Consider the following 20,034-nt stretch of genomic DNA (forward strand, 5'->3'; position numbering starts at 1 on the left):
AATGTGCTTTCTTTTACAGCTTTGTGCATATGTTTTCCATATGATTCTGATATTTTGATCAACACGATTTTGTTTTGAAACTGAAACTTTGTTTTTCATTTTAAAGAACTATACAAAACAAAAAAATTATATAAAAACCCAACCCTAGAGTCTCCAAAATCCCCAACAAAGCATGAAGCTTCTCATTCTTTTCTCCCTCTTCGCCATCTTCTTCGGAGTCATTGCACTGGATTCCCCAATTCCGGAGTTCTACTCCACTGGAAGATCAACCAGGGTCCCATCCCACCGACACCGGATCCCAAGACTCGGAAAACGTGAAGTTCCAAACTTTCAAGCTGACAACGTTCCTGAGGCTGGAGGACGAGTTCGCAGATATGTAGGACCACCGCTCAAATTGGTTATATTAATTTAATGTCTAAATATTGAATAAAGACGTACATGCAGAAAAGTGCAATAATTCATTTCAGACCTAATTTCGGGTCCTGCCACTCAGACTACAGTACTGCTCGGATATTTGTTCATTGTTCCCTAACTGTTTGATTTGTACTCCCTAGCCTCTAGTTTTTGACCATTAAATCACCTGAATTATGCAAAATAAACAGTCAAAAACACGAAGCATGTCTTATGAATTTTGATGAGCTCACCTGCTGCAGAGCTCCATTGAGCTCATCGAGCCTTAAATCACAGAGATCATGAAATTCTCGATTTTTCTCGGGTTTCTATTGATTTTTGTCACGTTTTTGCCATTGGTTTTGGTAATACTTGAGATTTTTGAAAGGTGAGAGATAAATAATTTTTGTTGGCAGAAAAAATATGTTTCTTGGAATTTTTGTTGGCAAAATTTTTTACTTAATTTTTTTTCCAAAATGGCTATAACTTGATATTAATAGTTTTCTCTCAATTTTTCAATTATTTTCAGTCAAAATCCCGCTTCTATAATTGATTTTTCACACTTGGAATGTCAAAAAATGTTCGACGGCGACCCAGTTTCTCTAGCTCGCGGAGCCCTGTTCAAATTCGACGACCGAGAAATTTTAGCTCAGATTCTGAAATTATCAGGCCAAGAAAACGCCCAATGTGCGGAATTTCAGAAGATTTTCGGGTTTTTTCAAGAACCGACGTCTCAAGAGGAGCTGGAATTTCCGCTGGCTTATGGGATGCTGGTTCATGGCGATTTTGTGCAGGTTTTTGGGTTTTTACCTTGAAATTTGAGGTGATACAAAAAAACTGTCAACTAGTTAAATATTTTTTATAAACTTTGCAAAACATCGTTAGTTGGGAGTTTTCTAATAGGATGAGTGGTTGAAAAGTTAAAAAGGTTTCAAAACATTTTTTGAAATTTTCCAAATTTTCCAAAAAAAAAAGTGTAGAATCCCTCTCTCTGTCTGCGCTCTCCCCTCACCCCACACTATTTTTCAGCTTTCCCTCCTACTGTCTGCAATTTACCAGCCACAGAACCAATTTTGTCTAGCTGTGGATGGGAATTCTTCTGTGGAATTTATTGGTCTAGTGAGGATGCTCAGCCGATGTTACGGGAATATTCAATATTTTGTAAGTTTTTATTACATTTTAAGCACCTAAATCTTTTTTAATGGGGTTATTCAAGTAGTGTCGGAAAATTAAAAAGTGTAGAAAAATTACGTCACAGCTGTATTCAAGTAAACAAAAACATGTATTTAAATACATTTGTGACGTCACAAATGTATTTTAATACATTTTGCTACATTACTGGGATACATTTCAATACAGTCTACGCAAGGACAACGCAAGGACAAGGACAACATTCTAATGGAATGGAAACAATTGCCCGACTGCACCAATTCTAGTTCAAGCGAACAATGATAATTTTTGTATTCTGTATTCCTTCACGTCTCCCAGCGAGCGTAATAAATTATTATTATTATTATTACTTGAATAACCCCATAGCTGCTCCAAAATTTTCAAATCTCTAGCAAATCTTTCAGCCAAGTTTTGATTATTCAAAGTTGGTGGCCTAGATTTATTTTTCTAGGCCACGAACTGTGAGCTGTTATATCTAAGCTTCCAGGTGCTTTGAGAATCTGAAAATGTGATGGATAGTAGCAAACATAATTTTTTTTGAAATTTAGAAATTCTAGGCCACGAAGAGAAAAACTAGGCCAGCAAATACAAATTTAGTCTGGTGGCCTAGCTTTTTTCGAAAACTTCTTTTCTTCCAGATAACCGATGAAATTCGCTGGTGTGGATATGAAATTCTCACTTCTGTATTTCAATGTGTAGATTATTTGGCAAAATTGCCGAGTGACTGGAAATATTTTCAGGTGTGTTTTTTTTACAGATATATTTTAGCCCCCTTAATTTTTGCCACTTACAGTACCTGTCCGGAGTGGATGCGCCTTTAAAGTCGAATTTGGAAATGATACGAATTTTGAAAGCTCTGAATGGAAGTTTTAATGCCGAAATATTGCCGTTCGAGTTTTATCGCTTGAATCGGAAAAGGGTGAGTTCCAATATTGTTTCTCGTGGCCTAACATTTCACCTGGTGGTCTAGAAATATTTTTTGGGTGCCATTGAGTGAAAATTGAATTTGAAGATTACAGGATTTTTTGGGGAACTTTTTTCAAAAATGTTTTCCAATTTTTATCTTTTATTTTTGAAAACGCCAAAAATCTCAACTACAACTAAAAATTACTGCAAAATTATGATAAAATCATTTAAAATTCCATAAAAATCAATAATCTCATGATCTACGGGATTTCTGGCTCAATGAGCTCACTGAGCAAACGGAACGCAGAGATCATTAAAATTCACACAATTTTGGTGTTTTTATTGTTTATTTTGCATAATTCGGTTGATTTTATGGTCGAACACTAGATTTTAGCATGTAAAATTTCGAAATTGGCAAGAAATTTGAAATATGCCGGGGAAAAAATTTGGCGGGAAGTTTTGAAATTTCTAAAGAAAAAATAAAAGCATGGCCTAACTTTTTATCTGATGGCCTAGTTATTTTATTGTTATATTTTTCAACAAATCAGTAGTTTTCGTGGCGGGACCCAAAACTAAGCCTAGGCATGATGGTGGTATGTGAAAGGTCTGGGTGAGCTGAATAAGTAAATGACAATAATTTTTAGCTTGGAGTGAAAAAAATTCAAAATTTCGGATTTTTTTTCATAAGCTCATTTTCAGCCTTGGAGCTCCCCACTTCCACTGTACAAAACGTCACTTTCAGCGACTTTTTCCAGAAAATCTGCAAATTTTATGGTTAATAGTGAGGTTGGAAAATTTCTTTTGAAACACAAAATATCGATTTTTCAGAAAGTTCTAGAACAAATCGATTTTCTACGTGGCACAACGTGCGCCGACGAGTCGCTATGGGCAACTATTGCTGGGAATCCTAAGGGTACCCCTAATATTTATCAAAACTTTTTTTTTCAGTTATTAAATTTTCAGAGCTCCCAATGCCTGGAGGTTTTGATGCTAAAGCTTGGATCCACAAAAATTACCGCCGGACACGTGGGAAACTGGGAAAATACGGAGAAAATCAAAAAATCGATAATGGGTACTATGTGTCGAGGTACCAACAGTATGTGAATAGGGCGCCGGTCAAGTGTAAAGGTACGGTAAATGGTTGCTGACGCGTTTTTGGAGACAAGTGATTTTTGTGCATTTTGGGAAGTTTGGGGGAGTTTTACGATTTTTTGAAAACTTTACAAAACTTTACTAAACTTTTTTTAAAAATTTTTTTTATAATTTCCCCGTTTTTCTCAGGTTACTATTATCGACTATCGTGTGTTTTTGGAGTGTATGATTTGCCGAATTTGATAAAGTGAGTTTTAAAACTAAAAATTTGAAAATTCAGAAAAAAAAATTTGATTTTGAAATTTATTTTATATCGTATATTTTCGAAAAAATTTTAACTTAAAAACTTGTTTACAATATTTCAAATTTTCTCCAAAATTCAAATTTATTCTCAAAAAAAAATTGAAATTTTCAAATTCAGCGCAGGCTGCGCCCACTTTTGGGTCCCGCCGCGAAAACAACATTACCTCTTGGGTTTTCGTGGAGGGACCCAAAATTGATAGAGCATAGTCATGATTATACTTAAATTAAAGGTCTCAGTGAGCTAAACTCGAATATTTTATTACTATCAATTAATAATTTTCAATTAAAAACCCCCCTTTGAAAATCAATTTTCAGCCGCCACGAACTTGTTGCTCACAAACTCTACTTTTCCTACCAGCCAGCTGCATTTATGTGTCTTGTAGAAAATTCTAGACAAAAATCGATGAGAACTCCGCAATTTGATTTTTCAGCGGAAAAATATAGATATGAAAATTTGGAAAATGTACCATAAATTATTCATTTTTCCTTTAAATGTTTTTTTTTTCAAAAAACCCGTTGGTATAGCAAGTTGGCAAATACTGTTTTACTACTTGATCTTTTACTACGCATCTCTTTTACTACAGGATCTCTTTTACTACGGAATCTCTTTTACTACGAATTCCACATCTAGATCTTTTACTACAATTGGATCTTTTACTACGGAATCTCTTTTACTACGAATTCCACATCTAGATCTTTTACTACAATCGGCTTTTTTACTACGGAATCTCTTTTACTACGAAAATTTTTTATGACAAAGTGATCAACTACAAAGTTGTTTATCTTAATCTAAAGTACAACTTTGTAGTTGATTGTTTTTTATCAAAAAATTTGTTGGTCGAGATAAAGTTGTGTAAAGTTCGGCACCTTCATGCTTGTATTTTCCTCTTCTTTTTCTGTTCATATCTCAACCAACAAATTTTTTGATAAAAAACGATTAACTACAAAATTGTACTTTATATTAAGATAAACAACTTTGTAGTTGATCACTTTGTCATAAAAAATTATTACACGGAGATATCAGCATCCGAAGTGAGTGCGTTTTTTGAGCTTAGGTGTTCTACTAAACCTCAAGTTTTCGTCTGAATTCGTGTTCAGAACATCTAAACTAGATAAACAACAAACATTGCATTTTTCTATAACATCTGATCTAATTTTGAAAAGTTTTCAAAAAAATTTTTCAAAAAAAATTTGAAAATTTTTGTAAAAAAAATTTTCATAATCGAAAAAAAACATTGAAACCTAAAAAAACCAAATGTTTTTGACACTATCGCCAACAACATTTCAGTTGGACACATTTTATTGCAAAATCTCATTGCCAACTATCCTATGCTGAAACCTTTGAAATATGCTTATGCTGACGTGCTCTTATGCTGACAAGAGCTCTCACGAGAATTTCGTGATCCAAAAAACACATTGAAAGCTTATATCAGGACACTTGACGATGTAAAAGAAAACTGAACCTATCCAGATTCGAACCAGCAATGACTGTATCTGAAGACCGTGCCCTTAACCACTACACCAAAAGGGCGAGAGGTGCGCGAGTTCTCAAGGAATATATGAAATCAGTCGAGCTGTATGACAACTAGAGCTTCTCTCGATTGGAAGATATCTAGTACTTGAAAATGTGTTCATAAAGATTGGAACTACTACAGAATAAGTCATTAAGTTTTTTCTGTTCCTATTGTTCAGTTTCTATAAGAAATCTATTCCACATTGACTTTTGTTGTGAATTTGAACCTTCCGTTGGCCTAAAATACTTCTGGAGAGCTACTTTTTTCGAGAGTATTCTTAAGTCTTCTACAAATTCAACTTGTTGGAAAATCGGGAACATCTCTGATTCCTCGAAAATACTGTTGTTTAAAAAAAAATTTTGGCCTAAATTTTTTTTTCCTCAAAAACACCTCCATTCTGGTATTTTCTAGGAGCATATGTCATCTGTATTGTTTAATAATTTTTTTTGCTTCAAAAGCTCTGTTTTTGTGTTTAAAACTCTCATTTTTGTCGATTTCCTAATTTAAAACATGGAAATTAAAAACATTTCGGAGTACGGTACACATCGGTGTTTGCGTACCTTTGCGTATCGTGCATTTAATTCGACGACATTTGTATATTTTAAATGCAAAAATCAACGAAAAAGTTCTTTTTTTTAGCACAAAAACAGAGCTTTTGAAGCAGAAAAAAATTATTAAACAATACAGATGACATATGCTTCTAGAAAATACCAGAATGTTTTGGAGGTGTTTTTGAGGAAAAAAAATTTAGGCCAAAATTTTTTTTTAAACAACAGTATTTTCGAGGAATCAGAGAAGTTCCCGATTTTCCAACAAGTTGAATTTGTAGAAGACTTAAGAATACTCTCGAAAAAAGTAGCTCTCCAGAAGTATTTTAGGCCAACGGAAGGTTCAAATTCACAACAAAAGTCAATGTGGAATAGATTTCTTATAGAAACTGAACAATAGGAACAGAAAAAACTTAATGACTTATTCTGTAGTAGTTCCAATCTTTATGAACACATTTTCAAGTACTAGATATCTTCCAATCGAGAGAAGCTCTAGTTGTCATACAGCTCGACTGATTTCATATATTCCTTGAGAACTCGCGCACCTCTCGCCCTTTTGGTGTAGTGGTTAAGGGCACGGTCTTCAGATACAGTCATTGCTGGTTCGAATCTGGATAGGTTCAGTTTTCTTTTACATCGTCAAGTGTCCTGATATAAGCTTTCAATGTGTTTTTTGGATCACGAAATTCTCGTGAGAGCTCTTGTCAGCATAAGAGCACGTCAGCATAAGCATATTTCAAAGGTTTCAGCATAGGATAGTTGGCAATGAGATTTTGCAATAAAATGTGTCCAACTGAAATGTTGTTGGCGATAGTGTCAAAAACATTTGGTTTTTTTAGGTTTCAATGTTTTTTTTCGATTATGAAAATTTTTTTTACAAAAATTTTCAAATTTTTTTTGAAAAATTTTTTTGAAAACTTTTCAAAATTAGATCAGATGTTATAGAAAAATGCAATGTTTGTTGTTTATCTAGTTTAGATGTTCTGAACACGAATTCAGACGAAAACTTGAGGTTTAGTAGAACACCTAAGCTCAAAAAACGCACTCACTTCGGATGCTGATATCTCCGTGTAATAATTTTTTATGACAAAGTGATCAACTACAAAGTTGTTTATCTTAATATAAAGTACAATTTTGTAGTTAATCGTTTTTTATCAAAAAATTTGTTGGTTGAGATATGAACAGAAAAAGAAGAGGAAAATACAAGCATGAAGGTGCCGAACTTTACACAACTTTATCTCGACCAACAAATTTTTTGATAAAAAACAATCAACTACAAAGTTGTACTTTAGATTAAGATAAACAACTTTGTAGTTGATCACTTTGTCATAAAAAATTTTTCCACGGAGATATCAGCATCCGAAGTGAGTGCGTTTTTTGAGCTTAGGTGTTCTACTAAACCTCAAGTTTTCGTCTGCAATCGTGTGCAGAACATCCAAACTAGAAAAACTACAAACATTGCATTTTTCTGATCAAATTTTGAAAAGTTTTCAAAAAAAATTTTGGAAAATTTTATTAGATAGAGGTAGTCAAAGAGCATTTGAAGGTAGTCAATGAGCAAAGGTAGTCAATGAGCAAAAGGTAGTCAATGAGCAAAGGTAGCCAATGAGAAGGTAGTCAATGAGTGTTTGCCGGCATAATGTTGTTGAAAATTTAATTCTTAAATTTAAAATTTTCGTACTGGAGTAAAAGAGCTATGTTGGTAAACCGTAGTAAAAGAGATTCCGTAGTAAAAGAGCCGATTGTAGTAAAAGATCTAGATGTGGAATTCGTAGTAAAAGAGATTCCGTAGTAAAAGATCCAATTGTAGTAAAAGATCTAGATGTGGAATTCGTAGTAAAAGAGATTCCGTAGTAAAAGATCCAATTGTAGTAAAAGATCTAGATGTGGAATTCGTAGTAAAAGAGATTCCGTAGTAAAAGAGCCGATTGTAGTAAAAGATCTAGATGTGGAATTCGTAGTAAAAGAGATTCCGTAGTAAAAGATCCAATTGTAGTAAAAGATCTAGATGTGGAATTCGTAGTAAAAGAGATTCCGTAGTAAAAGATCCAATTGTAGTAAAAGATCTAGATGTGGAATTCGTAGTAAAAGAGATTCCGTAGTAAAAGATCCAATTGTAGTAAAAGATCTAGATGTGGAATTCGTAGTAAAAGAGATTCCGTAGTAAAAAAGCCGATTGTAGTAAAAGATCTAGATGTGGAATTCGTAGTAAAAGAGATTCCGTAGTAAAAGATCCAATTGTAGTAAAAGATCTAGATGTGGAATTCGTAGTAAAAGAGATTCCGTAGTAAAAGATCCAATTGTAGTAAAAGATCTAGATGTGGAATTCGTAGTAAAAGAGATTCCGTAGTAAAAGATCCAATTGTAGTAAAAGATCTAGATGTGGAATTCGTAGTAAAAGAGATTCCGTAGTAAAAGATCCAATTGTAGTAAAAGATCTAGATGTGGAATTCGTAGTAAAAGAGATTCCGTAGTAAAAGATCCAATTGTAGTAAAAGATCTAGATGTGGAATTCGTAGTAAAAGAGATTCCGTAGTAAAAAAGCCGATTGTAGTAAAAGATCTAGATGTGGAATTCGTAGTAAAAGAGATTCCGTAGTAAAAAAGCCGATTGTAGTAAAAGATCTAGATGTGGAATTCGTAGTAAAAGAGATTCCGTAGTAAAAGATCCAATTGTAGTAAAAGATCTAGATGTGGAATTCGTAGTAAAAGAGATTCCGTAGTAAAAAAGCCGATTGTAGTAAAAGATCTAGATGTGGAATTCGTAGTAAAAGAGATTCCGTAGTAAAAGATCCAATTGTAGTAAAAGATCTAGATGTGGAATTCGTAGTAAAAGAGATTCCGTAGTAAAAGATCCAATTGTAGTAAAAGATCTAGATGTGGAATTCGTAGTAAAAGAGATTCCGTAGTAAAAGATCCAATTGTAGTAAAAGATCTAGATGTGGAATTCGTAGTAAAAGAGATTCCGTAGTAAAAGAGATCCTGTAGTAAAAGAGATGCGTAGTAAAAGATCAAGTAGTAAAACAGTATTTGCCTAGCAAGTTCGGTTTATTTTCTTGGAAAAAAAAACCTATTGAAAAGCGTCAGAATTTTTTTAATAAGCTCATTTTCATCACTTTCGAGAAAATTATCCAACTGGCGCAGTGGGATTTTCCATAGCTTCCAATCACAAGACCGGGGTTCATGTCACCGTATAAAGCGTAGCTGCTTCTTTCAATGTATATTTATGCAATTAAAATACTCAAAAAAATGCGTTAAAAGTTTGAGAGGCAATGCGGATTTTCAGAAATTGAAGAAATTTCCGAGTCTCAAAAAATTATCAACAGAACCTTATAAAATATCAAACGAATGAAAATTTTTAATTTTTGCCTTCTATTTGATGAAACGATTCAAGTTATCAATGATCATTGTCACAGTTAAACGTGTAATTTGGCTCGTGGTGGTGCTTGTGGTACAAAACCTGAACAAAATCAATTTCAAATTAAGGAGAAACATTTGTACTGACATTGATCATATTTGAATAGTACTCTTCATTCAGTGGATGATGGATTTGCCCCAAAAAGGTTCGATTGAACAGGAGCTCAGCGGTGCATTCAATAATAGAGTAGTCGAATAATGGTAACACCTGAAATTGGATTTTCATTATATTTGATTCAGCTTTAAAATCATACCTTATTAAACATCAAATGTTCGGATTTTGCCATCATGCTCAGATGCTCTATTCCCATGATACAAATTCCGTGACGACTCTTCTTTGAGGCACACTTACTCTGATCGCCATGTGTCCATTGGGCAAATCTCAAGATAGTTGTTACATGAGGCGGCTACACCTTCAAAAGGAGTGAGCGAACTAGGGCTCCCATGAGGTCGCTGCAATGGAGCCTCCACCGGCCTCACGGCTTCACCTCCGCCGCATGTATAGTGCGGCGCGGAACCCCGAACTTGTCGCCCGCTTCCAAATAACTATCATTTCGCACTACGTTGCGCACACACCAAGCTACTCATTTCACGCCAAGCTGCGGAACCCCGAATATGCCGGCCGCTTCCAAATAACCACCACACATAACGGCGCGCGGCGTCGGCGTGAGGCCCGCATTTCGCGACTCACTTACTAGTCAGCTGGGAGCCCTATAGCGAACATTGGTCAGGCTTCAGCACAGATTTTGGATCTTCCACTTGTTCAAGATCCGGCCTAAGCTCTGAGCTCAACGATCAAGGCCGATTTCTTCTTCAAAGGTTAGCATACCTGGTGATACCTTCTGTAATAATCCCTTTCTTTATGCATTTGTCGGTAAAGTGTCCTGGCATCCCGAGAAAGTCACTTATTTGAAAAGCTTGTGTGAATTGCTCGTCCACGCCGTATGTCTGAATCCGTAACTTATGAATGAGCTGAACAAATCACTCACCCCATGATTCCATTGATCTATGAAAGTTGTCAAGTCAACTGTCCGAGTCATCCAATCAACTGCGGCTCTCGACAATGAACTTTGAACAGCTCCTTTGGCAAATTTCAAAGTTGTATTTAGAATCACAGGGTCGATTTCGGATTCTGAAACTGTTCTCAATTAAACAAAAAGAAGAAGAACGGGCAATTACTACCATTCCGAAATAATTTCAGCGACATGGGATCCCATTTGAAATGTTTCTTATCGAGCCGTCCCAGCTCTGGCCTAATGGCAACGTCATTGGCACCACCGAGCCAATTAAAGATTTTCTCGAGCTCATACACCGACTTGGTGATAAGATCATGGTTTTGGAGTAGAATAGCATAGTTCCAGCCGGGCTTGTTGATCAAAGCACGAAGACAGTTGTAATGTGCCAGATTGGTGTTATGGCCATGTGAGTCAACGGATAGATCGTCTGAAGAAAAGCCTTGGGGTACAGATTTATTGTCCGGTTTAGTTGTCTGATAGCAAACATTTGGTTCTACCAGATTAATGTTAGTTTGTCGTGAAAACTTAACGATTAGCCAAAGCAAATCGTGAAGCTCAGAAAGTGTTGGTTGAAATAACAATAAATTTGGTACAGAGAACCACAGAACTCTAAAAAACCGTGCTATGGATCTTCAAAAACCCGGGCCCGGACCTTTTAGTTACTCGACTCTGTGTCTCCGAAAGACAAGACCCGATTCCCCGGTACTCCGATCCGCGAGTCATCTAAATAACCGAACTCCAGCCCTCCAAGAAATAGTCTTAGAGCGTTAAAATCCGGACTTAAGGCCCCCTCTAATCGAATCCAATTGAAACCATTCTTTGGACTCCCAAAAGACACGGCACGAACCGCAAATAAAAAACGAATAGGGTTTTTAAAAAACCTGCCTGGAAGAAGCAGAACATTTGGAAGACACGATGCCATCGCTTGCATCCTCTCTTTAAACTCCTTCGCTGCCTTTTTGTCAATCGCGAAGCAAAATGAGTTTTGTGGATGGTAGGACATCTCGACATGCTTCTCAATCAGTTCGTAATCCATGTAGACAACTCTCGCAAATGCCACTCCATTTTCCAACGGTCTCAAAACATGGTCTCTTGATAGAATTCGATCCATAACTGCCTCACAGGACATGTTCAGACTTTCATTCTCAGCAATCTTGATCCGATATTCTCCAGTAACCGTTTTCAGGTAGGCCTAAATTGAGAAATAGGTTAATTTAAATTTTAAGATCACACAACATTACCGTATCCCCTGCTAAAACTTGGCCGCAATTCACATTTTCGGTTTCTGGACGACGTCGATAGACAAAAACATCTTTGTTGCTTGTCGGATAAAATTTAGCAATGTCTTCTTGAAAGCTACTATTCTGGGTATAAGACCAATAATGGTTTCTATATACTTGATAGTTGTATAAAAACCAATTCAGTGTGCACAGTAGAGCAACAAGGAGTATGAAGGACCAAAAATAATGTGACCTGTTCATAATTGTTATATATCCAATTTGTAATAATAATAGAAGAGCTTTATTAGAAAGCAGAAGAGTGCAGTATGATAGAATAGTGAGGAATGATCGAATATGATAGATTCGATCAAGGAATGTACATGTGGATAATACGTGAAATAATAATAAGAGAGTTCGGGAGTTCACGTGCTTCTTATTGTCGAGTTGTTATCGCCAAGTAGTGCGAACACGTTCACGTCTCGCCGTAACAATAATTTTAGTAGTGCTGAGTTTCCGGATAGAGGAATATCATCTCATTGTATATTTGCATGCATAGTTTTTGGTGTGTGTGCTTCTTTCCCACGATTACAAAATTCACTAATGCCAAAAAGCCACATTAAAATACAATGTGATAGGGTTTTACATATATGCCATATTTCTTCTATTACTCTTACATGCAAAACTAATTTTCAACCGGTTCCTAGGGATGCAAGGCTAATAGAAGAAATACGGTATAATTGATTTGATGTCGTTTGAAACTTGAACTTACATACATTTTGTTTAATGTAATTCTACCCTAAAAAAAGGCAAAATTACAACATTAAAAAAATCGAAAATTTCGAAAAAATACAAAACTACAGTATCTTTGGGGTTTTCGTGGCGGCGCCCATAATTGACAGATTCTAGCCACGATTATACTTAAATTAAAGGTCTCAGTGAGCTAAACTCGAATATTTTATTACTATCAATTAATAATTTTCAATTAAAAACCCCCCTTTGAAAATCAATTTTCAGCCGCCACGAACTTGTTGCTCACAAACTCTACTTTTCCTACCAGCCAGCTGCATTTATGTGTCTTGTAGAAAATTCTAGACAAAAATCGATGAGAACTCCGCAATTTGATTTTTCAGCGGAAAAATATAGATATGAAAATTTGGAAAATGTACCATGAATTATTCATTTTTCCTTTGAATGTTTTTTTTTCAAAAAACCCGTTGGTATAGCAAGTTCGGTTTATTTTCTTGGAAAAAAAAAACCTATTGAAAAGCGTCAGAATTTTTTTAATAAGCTCATTTTCATCACTTTCGAGAAAATTATCCAACTGGCGCAGTGGGATTTTCCATAGCTTCCAATCACAAGACCGGGGTTCATGTCACCGTATAAAGCGTAGCTGCTTCTTTCAATGTATATTTATGCAATTAAAATACTCAAAAAAATGCGTTAAAAGTTTGAGAGGCAATGCGGACTTTCAGAAATTGAAGAAATTTCCGAGTCTCAAAAAATTATCAACAGAACCTTATAAAATATCAAACGAATGAAAATTTTTAATTTTTGCCTTCTATTTGATGAAACGATTCAAGTTATCAATGATCATTGTCACAGTTAAACGTGTAATTTGGCTCGTGGTGATGCTTGTGGTACAAAACCTGAACAAAATCAATTTCAAATTAAGGAGAAACATTTGTACTGACATTGATCATATTTGAATAGTACTCTTCATTTCACAAAAAAATTGAATGCATTGAAAACTCATTTTAATGGAGTTTCAGAACATTTTCTAAATGGCTGAATCCACACTTTTTAGCTGCTGGCCTAGCTTTTTGGGTTTCTAGACCACCAACTTCAAACTACCTCAACGTTGCTTAAAATCAATATTTTGAGATTTTGTAAAAAGTAACATCTATGAAAACTGTGACTTTGTGTCTTTTTTTATTTATAATTTGGTAATATTCATTTTTAATAGTAATTGTAAGTAAAATATAAAATATGAAAGTTATACAATATTTACCAATTTTTCCTTTGCAACTTCTTCATATTCGGCTTTTTCCTTGATTTTGATAATAAATTGAAAGAGCTCTCTTTTGATGTTTATTAGATGACATAACATCACTACCTGAAAAAAAGCCTTAAAAAATTCCAGACCTTTTTTCCCAAAAAGGCTCAAACTCACCGAAACAGCCACTACAAACGGAGTGTAATCCATGCATATAACAAATACGTCAAATATTATTACATCCTTAGTGAGCAATCCCATAACCCATTTGCAGTTGATAGCTTGGTAAAGAGTCACAAGTATTCCGGTCAACGCTATGACACCCTGGAAGGAAATAGGTTTATGGTGGTCTCAAAAAATCCAAGTCAAAATATCCAGTCATAGCATAAAATTTTAGAACTTTAGGACCAACGGGAGCTAAGCTACAGGAGTTTGAAGTTGGTGGCCTAGAAGTCCAACATTCGACCACCAACTGCAAAATGGCAGTAATTTTACTTTAAAATATCGATATTACTCTAAACTTCAGGTGCGGACTACAAGACAATTACGATTGCTTTCTACAACAATATTAAGTTTTGAAAAACATAGGACACTAAGTCGGTGGCCTAAAAATCTGATGTTCGGCCACCAGCTATTACCAGTTCACTCCCAGAAGCCTTAGATTCGAAATTGATGTTTGTTTTCTAATTTTAAGTGCACAAAAACTTACATATGCCATTCCGGCGTAAACACCAAAATATATTAACACTTCCAGTAGTCCGCAGAAAGGAATGAATGAAATTGCGATGACAGCAGCCAGGCTCCAAAAAATTTTACTGATCAGTTCCCAAGCTTTCTTAAAAACGTCAGGCAAAACAGTTTTTGTTGATGACATGACCTCAAAAATTCTTTTTAAAAAACTTTGCTGTTTGTTTGATATTGGTGGCCTAGGTTTGTATTTCTAGGCCACTAATTTAAAAATGATGACATTCTGGATATAAAGCTCTAAGCAAAAAAAATAATTAGCGTAAGTAAGTTCTAATGAGCCATCAATTCAAAAGTGGTTTTAGAAAACTTTTGAACGTATAACTTACTGTTTAATGTGCGTGAAATTGTATATGCCATTGTAGATCTGCAATTACAGATAAGGATGGGACACCTGGTAGGCAAGCAGGTGGTAACAGAGACCGCAAAGGACCACTGAATTAATTGGTTACTTGGCAGGTGGGTGAGAGGTCATAAGGAAATTTTGTAAGAAATTTTTGACACTCAATTCTGTACAAAATTGAGATATATTTATCCAAAGTTGGTGGCCTAACTTTGGGTTAATAGGCCACCTAAACTAGGATGAAACTGAATAGTTTTAAGTTCTGGAAAAATATGCGAAATTAAGTTTGACAAGCGCTTAACTTTTTGGATAACTATTTTAGTGAAAAGTCAAATTGCTGGTACTACTTTTTGTCAAATTTTCTGAAGATTCCTTGGATGTGTTACAATTTTATCAGAAATTGGCAAACTTTGACCAGACTTTGGTTAAATAGTTCCGTCCAGCTGATTCGACCAAACGCAGGCCAAGAGACAATAAATAAGATCTGAAGGTAGAGAAAACAAAACGAAAATCAAAGACTTCATTATCTTGATGTTCTTCACGATATCAAATATTTCCATAAACAATCGAAGAGAATCTTGCGCTGAATCCATTCGATGTATCTTTCCCATCTGTTATAAACGTTACAAGCATGTTATTTCTACTCGACGTAAAGGTAAGACTGCTTTGGTTCCCACCATATTTCCCCAACACTGGGCTACTCGATGTTTCTCCGTCGTAGATGGTCACTAAGTCGTAAGGTTGTGTGTTGAAAAAAGTAAACGTCAAAGCGATCCTCATAGATCCCAATGTAGAAATCTGGTATGCACAGTTTGCGTTGTTGAAGTAATTTTGTGGAAAGTTTGGGGAAGTTATGATTCCATCAGACATCAGTCGGCCTGCATTGCAATTCGATGGATTTGCAGGGCTTGGAGTGACAGTTGCTGGTGGTGCAGCTGAGCATTGAACACCGGCTTGACGCTTGCAAATATAATATCCGGGGTTATTGCAATTGGTGCTAAACCAAAAACCAGCTGGAGAACTTCCAAAGTTTGTCGTCGACATTGTCAAGCAATAATCCACTCGATTAGTTTGAACTGGGTCGATATTATTGTAGTCCCACGGTGAGTTATCCAACCAGTAGAGACTGCCATCATTTTTCCAAATAGCTCCGATATAGAAATATGCGTGTGGGGCAAACGTGTTGATGTATCGTATTTCTAATGGAGAATGTATGGATGCAAGGTATCCACAGTCTTGAGCGCATGTGCCCTGTGCAGAGATGAATGTGTTAATGGAATTGGTAGTCGAGCTGAATGTGTAGCAGTACCCATTGTAGTTGAAATCGCAGTTGTCTGAAATGTTCAGATTAAAGGCGGTGTAGTCGAAATTTTCTTTATTGTTTTATAAGACTCAAAATTGCCTGAAAACACCGAAATTCAGAATGAAACTTCAAAAAAAAAGTTATGACGGCTCAAAAAAAGTCGATGGACAAAGAGATTTTTTAAAATTTTTTACCAAAATTTCTTCTTCCATCACCTTTAAAATACCTAAATAATCAAGTTGAAAACGCGAGACAAGTGGCATGTATGTACAACCAAAATTTGACGATGATTTCAAAAAAAATTGTTCCCAGCCGCTGCGACATTGACAAGTAGGTCGAATTTCAAATTTTAACTTATTTTCGGCCATTTTTTGGGCCATCATAACTTTTTTTTGAGAAGTTTTCTAAAAGTTTCTTGATGAAATTAAATATTTTCAGAAAATTTTAAGAATGAATAGCTTCTTTTAAAAGTGAATCAACCCCTTCGACCTAATCAACGGATGTAGCCAGACAAGGTATGTTGAGCAGGTCTAGAAGTCGATAACTACTTTAACTCTTGTATAACTCTTCCCGTACCTGTATAGGTTATTGGTAGTTCACAAATATAGGCTACGTGCTGGCTCTCACACTCCTCGCTGAGCCATTTTCCAGCCAAGGCGCCTTGCGTAGAATAGTAGACACATTGTCCAAGAACGACAAGCGGGAACCCTGAAGTTGATTGATTTGAGATATATTATTTAAAAAAAACAACAAACCAGCTGAAAAATTATTGTAGTTGCTCGCCGAGCCAGATACATCATCCCATAAACATTGTGCAGGATCACTATCGAAACAGTACAATCCGAGCCATATTAGTGGAGTCGAACTTCCAGCGATGGCGGCGATTGCTTCATCGTCCTGAAGATTTTTGATTAGTTAGATAGAACGGACCTTATAACCTTACCTTAACATTTTTCACGGTGACAAGTGTGGCTCCATAGGAATTACAGGAGCTTTCAGCAACCGTATGGCTCACAAGAGATGGGAATAGTTTCAAACACTTGCTGTTAATCAATGTGAAACCGTCTGTGCAGTGGATAGAACGAGAAGAGGTTAAGAAGTTTTCAAGGTAAATACTAAGAAATAGGAGAGCGGCAATTGCTTGCATGGTGGGAAGATAGAAATGATTCTATATCAAAATTGGTAGGAAAAGAAAATGATGACTCTGGAGTTTTAAGAAACATGATAAAAGTTACTGATCAAGATTAAGAATTGGAAAATCAAGTGACAGCAATTTTGCGGTACTGAACAAACAATATTCTTGCATGTGCATAATTATTTAATCTGGAAATACTGTATTTCCTGCTTATGAGGCTTAACTTTTTGATACTTTGATTTAAAGCTCTTATCGTAACTCCTAACCCCATTTCGAAAAAGACTTTTGATAAGAGCATGATTCCAGAATTTCGCAATCTTTTCCACCAATACAGCAGAGAAAAATTTTCAGATCGACTACAGCTAAATTTTTTGTAGGGGGCCTAATTTAAATACTTCACTTGAGTTGGATGAAACTACATCATATGCGAAAGCTTGATTAAATTGGCTAATTGAAATTATAATAAATTCTCAAGGGAGAAGCTCAAGGGAGAAGCGCAAGCAAATTTTTTCCGAAATTTTTTCCGAAATTTTTTCCGAACTTTTTTCCGAAATTTTTTCAGAAATTTTTTCTGAAATTTTTTTAAATTTTTCCGAAATTTTTTCCGAAATTTTTTCTGAAATTTTTTCCGAAATTTTTTCTGAAATTTTTTCCGAAATTTTTTCTGAAATTTTTTTAAATTTTTCCGAAAATTTTTTCCGAAATTTTTTCCGAAATTTTTTTCAGAAATTTTTTAAAATTTTTCCGAAAATTGTTTAAAATTTTTCCGAACTTTTTTTCCAAAAATTTCAAAAAATTTCGGAAAAAAAATTTCGGAAAAATTAAAAAAAAAATTTCGGAAAAAATTTCAGAAGAAATTTCCGAAAAAAATTTTCGGAAAATTTTCAAAAATTTCCGAAAAAATTTCGGTAAAAATTTCAGAAAAAATTTCGGAAAAAATTTCAGAAAAAATTTCGGTAAAAATTTCAGAAAAAATTTCGAAAAAAATTTCAGAAAAAATTTCGGAAAAAATTACAGAAAAAATTTCGGAAAAAATTTCGGAAAAAATTTCAGAAAAAATTTCGGAAAAAATTTCGGAAAAAATTTCAGAAAAAATTTCGAAAAAAATTTCAGAAAAAATTTCGGAAAAAATTTCAGAAAAAATTTCGGAAAAAATTACAGAAAAAATTTCGGAAAAAATTTCGGAAAAAATTTCAGAAAAAATTTCGGAAAAAATTTCGGAAAAAATGGCAGAAAAAATTTCGAAAAAAATTTCGGAAAAAAATTTCAGAAAAAATTTCGGAAAAAAATTTCAGAAAAAATTTCAGAAAAAATTTCAGAAAAAATTTCGGTAAAAATTTCAGAAAAAATTTCGGAAAAAATTTCAGAAAAAATTTCGGAAAAATTTCAGAAAAAATTTCGAAAAAAATTTCGAAAAAAATTTCAGAAAAAATTCAAACATTTCAAAAAAATGTTTTTTTTTTTCAAATCTCCCGTTTGGCGGAATATTGTAGCTGTATACAAGGAGAGCTTGTTCCTGATTCATTCGCGGTGAAGTAGCCAGTTTCACTTTGCCAATTGGTCCAACCGGACATGGAAGCGGAACCCATGCCCATCAGCATTGATTGATTCCCTCCACCAACTTCAACCAGCATGGTTTTCCCATTTCTCCCTTTCAGCTTTCAATATAAGACTATAGCCCGTCAGATACGGCACGGTTTAACTCTTCGGCACTCCAAACCGAACTAACCCAGTGTCCTACCAGCTTCGAGTGATCGAGAGTTGAGTGACTGATATTCCTGCTGATACTATATTCTAATGATATGATACGTATCTTACCCCTCTAGCCCCCTACGCGCGCGCCCCAACTTAGTTACCTACCTACCCCACCGTATCATATCAAAAGAATATAATATCAACAAGAATAGCAATCACCCAACTTCGATCACTCGAAACTGGTAGGCACCAGATTAGCCGGTCTGGAGTACTCAAGAGTAAACCATCTGACACCAGACAACTATAGCTCATACTTACTTCCATCCGGGGATCAATGGAGACTCTCACACTGGCCTCAATTGACTTTGGTTCACATTCAAGCTTCAAGGTCACGGGAATACTCCGAGTCATGATCGGCCGACATGGCGCCATGAATCGAGCTAAACACACACTTCAGAAGCAAAATCAAAACTCACCCACCGAAACAGGAGTAAAGAAAAACAATGAACGAGAGGTCTTTATCTTATTGTTGTGGGCGGAGTCTTCCTTCCTTCCTGGGAAGAGGGAGATGATGCGCCGCCATCTGCCTGGAACCTGTAGCGAGACACTGTATATTCTGGTGAGCCTGTAGAGATACAAAGACAATAAGATTGCCTCCCCCTCTTATGCGAGCCGCCACACATGCTATAACATTGTCTCCTTCCCCTAGTGCACGAGAGCGGCCGTTACACATGCTATAACATTGTCTCCTTCCTCTAGTGCACGAGAGCGGCCGCCACACATGCTATAACATTGTCTCCTTCCCCTAGTGCACGAGAGCGGCCGTTACACATGCTATAACATTGTCTCCTTCCTCTAGTGCACGAGAGCGGCCGCCACACATGCTATAACATTGTCTCCTTCCCCTAGTGCACGAGAGCGGCCGTTACACATGCTATAACATTGTCTCCTTCCTCTAGTGCACGAGAGCGGCCGCCACACATAACACATGCCCCCCCCCCTTCTGACGGTGTGCCAACTGCATGAAATGCCTGTGCAGGAGACCTGTGGAGATACAGTGCTGGCCAAAAAGATATCCACTTTTGGTTTTTTGTGTGTAACTTTTTTCTAAGTGGTTATTTTGTTTTGAAACTTCACCACAGTGTTCACAAAATCTAAAAACACAATATTCATCAAAAATGTTCAACAGATTTTGAAAAAACTTCAGAAAAATTCAAAAAAATCGAAAAACTAGAAATATTGAAAA

General features: G+C 35.6%; 5 protein-coding genes across 6 annotated transcripts; 2 read left to right on the plus strand and 3 right to left on the minus strand.

The window, feature by feature from the left end:
• Positions 1 to 172: 172 nt before the first annotated feature.
• Positions 173 to 412, plus strand: nlp-39 (Neuropeptide-Like Protein; the record flags this gene model as incomplete). The annotated part of the gene is made up of 1 exon (NM_060762.5): positions 173 to 412. One exon carries the CDS (start codon positions 173 to 175, stop codon positions 410 to 412), a length of 240 nt encoding a protein of 79 aa, NP_493163.1.
• A 280-nt stretch (positions 413 to 692) lies between these two features.
• gly-15 (Beta-1,3-galactosyl-O-glycosyl-glycoprotein beta-1,6-N-acetylglucosaminyltransferase 3) lies at positions 693 to 4,333 on the plus strand (the record flags this gene model as incomplete). 2 transcript variants are annotated; one of them, NM_060763.4, is made up of 10 exons in its annotated part: positions 693 to 778; positions 920 to 1,184; positions 1,420 to 1,551; positions 2,199 to 2,300; positions 2,354 to 2,479; positions 3,166 to 3,252; positions 3,295 to 3,379; positions 3,430 to 3,594; positions 3,748 to 3,805; positions 4,177 to 4,333. In NM_060763.4, the coding sequence occupies 10 exons, from the start codon at positions 693 to 695 to the stop codon at positions 4,331 to 4,333; spliced, it is 1,263 nt and encodes a 420-aa protein (NP_493164.2). The 2 variants fall into 2 exon arrangements, with proteins under 2 accessions (NP_493164.2, NP_001263539.1); NM_001276610.3 differs by lacking the exons at positions 2,199 to 2,300; positions 2,354 to 2,479; positions 3,166 to 3,252; ... (2 more) ...; positions 3,748 to 3,805; positions 4,177 to 4,333 and adding an exon at positions 1,750 to 1,842.
• Positions 4,334 to 9,136: 4,803 nt separating this feature from the next.
• Positions 9,137 to 11,941, minus strand: T27F6.1 (beta-1,6-N-acetylglucosaminyltransferase). The gene is made up of 8 exons (NM_001395798.1): positions 11,597 to 11,941; positions 11,241 to 11,547; positions 10,522 to 10,782; positions 10,329 to 10,471; positions 10,169 to 10,287; positions 9,594 to 9,720; positions 9,428 to 9,547; positions 9,137 to 9,382 (listed from the first exon to the last, which is right to left on the minus strand). Exons 1-8 carry the CDS (start codon positions 11,834 to 11,836, stop codon positions 9,320 to 9,322), a joined length of 1,380 nt encoding a protein of 459 aa, NP_001382692.1. The 5' UTR covers positions 11,837 to 11,941; the 3' UTR covers positions 9,137 to 9,319.
• Positions 11,942 to 13,136: 1,195 nt separating this feature from the next.
• T27F6.10 (uncharacterized protein) lies at positions 13,137 to 14,451 on the minus strand. Its single transcript, NM_001129052.2, has 4 exons — positions 14,278 to 14,451; positions 13,746 to 13,892; positions 13,584 to 13,688; positions 13,137 to 13,221 (listed from the first exon to the last, which is right to left on the minus strand). The coding sequence occupies exons 1-4, from the start codon at positions 14,440 to 14,442 to the stop codon at positions 13,159 to 13,161; spliced, it is 480 nt and encodes a 159-aa protein (NP_001122524.1). The 5' UTR covers positions 14,443 to 14,451; the 3' UTR covers positions 13,137 to 13,158.
• A 718-nt stretch (positions 14,452 to 15,169) lies between these two features.
• Positions 15,170 to 17,111, minus strand: clec-12 (C-type LECtin). Its single transcript, NM_060765.3, has 4 exons — positions 16,902 to 17,111; positions 16,714 to 16,855; positions 16,535 to 16,666; positions 15,170 to 15,989 (listed from the first exon to the last, which is right to left on the minus strand). The coding sequence occupies exons 1-4, from the start codon at positions 17,103 to 17,105 to the stop codon at positions 15,202 to 15,204; spliced, it is 1,266 nt and encodes a 421-aa protein (NP_493166.1). The 5' UTR covers positions 17,106 to 17,111; the 3' UTR covers positions 15,170 to 15,201.
• Between the last annotated feature and the right edge of the window lie 2,923 nt (positions 17,112 to 20,034).

This window comes from Caenorhabditis elegans, chromosome I (assembly GCF_000002985.6).
Source record: "Caenorhabditis elegans chromosome I".
NCBI lineage: Eukaryota > Metazoa > Nematoda > Chromadorea > Rhabditida > Rhabditidae > Caenorhabditis > Caenorhabditis elegans.

Excerpts from the sequence above, each read along its gene's own strand:
- T27F6.1 (NM_001395798.1), bottom strand. The coding sequence starts at position 11,836 with ATGAACAGGTCACATTATTTTTGGTCCTTCATACTCCTTGTTGCTCTA. Across the intron at positions 10,783-11,240 it reads AAATGTTCTGCTTCTTCCAG|ACGATCTATCCGTTGACTCA; the intron begins GCAGGTTTTTTA and ends GCTTTTCTTCAG. Across the intron at positions 9,383-9,427 it reads ACTATTCAAATATGATCAAT|GTTTTGTACCACAAGCACCA; the intron begins GTCAGTACAAAT and ends GATTTTGTTCAG.
- T27F6.10 (NM_001129052.2), bottom strand. The coding sequence starts at position 14,442 with ATGTCATCAACAAAAACTGTTTTGCCTGACGTTTTTAAGAAAGCTTGG. Across the intron at positions 13,689-13,745 it reads CGTTTGTAGTGGCTGTTTCG|GTAGTGATGTTATGTCATCT; the intron begins GTGAGTTTGAGC and ends GCTTTTTTTCAG. Across the intron at positions 13,222-13,583 it reads AAGTTGCAAAGGAAAAATTG|GTTTTGTACCACAAGCATCA; the intron begins GTAAATATTGTA and ends GATTTTGTTCAG.
- clec-12 (NM_060765.3), bottom strand. The coding sequence starts at position 17,105 with ATGCAAGCAATTGCCGCTCTCCTATTTCTTAGTATTTACCTTGAAAAC. Across the intron at positions 16,667-16,713 it reads CTACAATAATTTTTCAGCTG|GGTTCCCGCTTGTCGTTCTT; the intron begins GTTTGTTGTTTT and ends AATCAACTTCAG. Across the intron at positions 15,990-16,534 it reads ACTACCAATAACCTATACAG|ACAACTGCGATTTCAACTAC; the intron begins GTACGGGAAGAG and ends TGAACATTTCAG.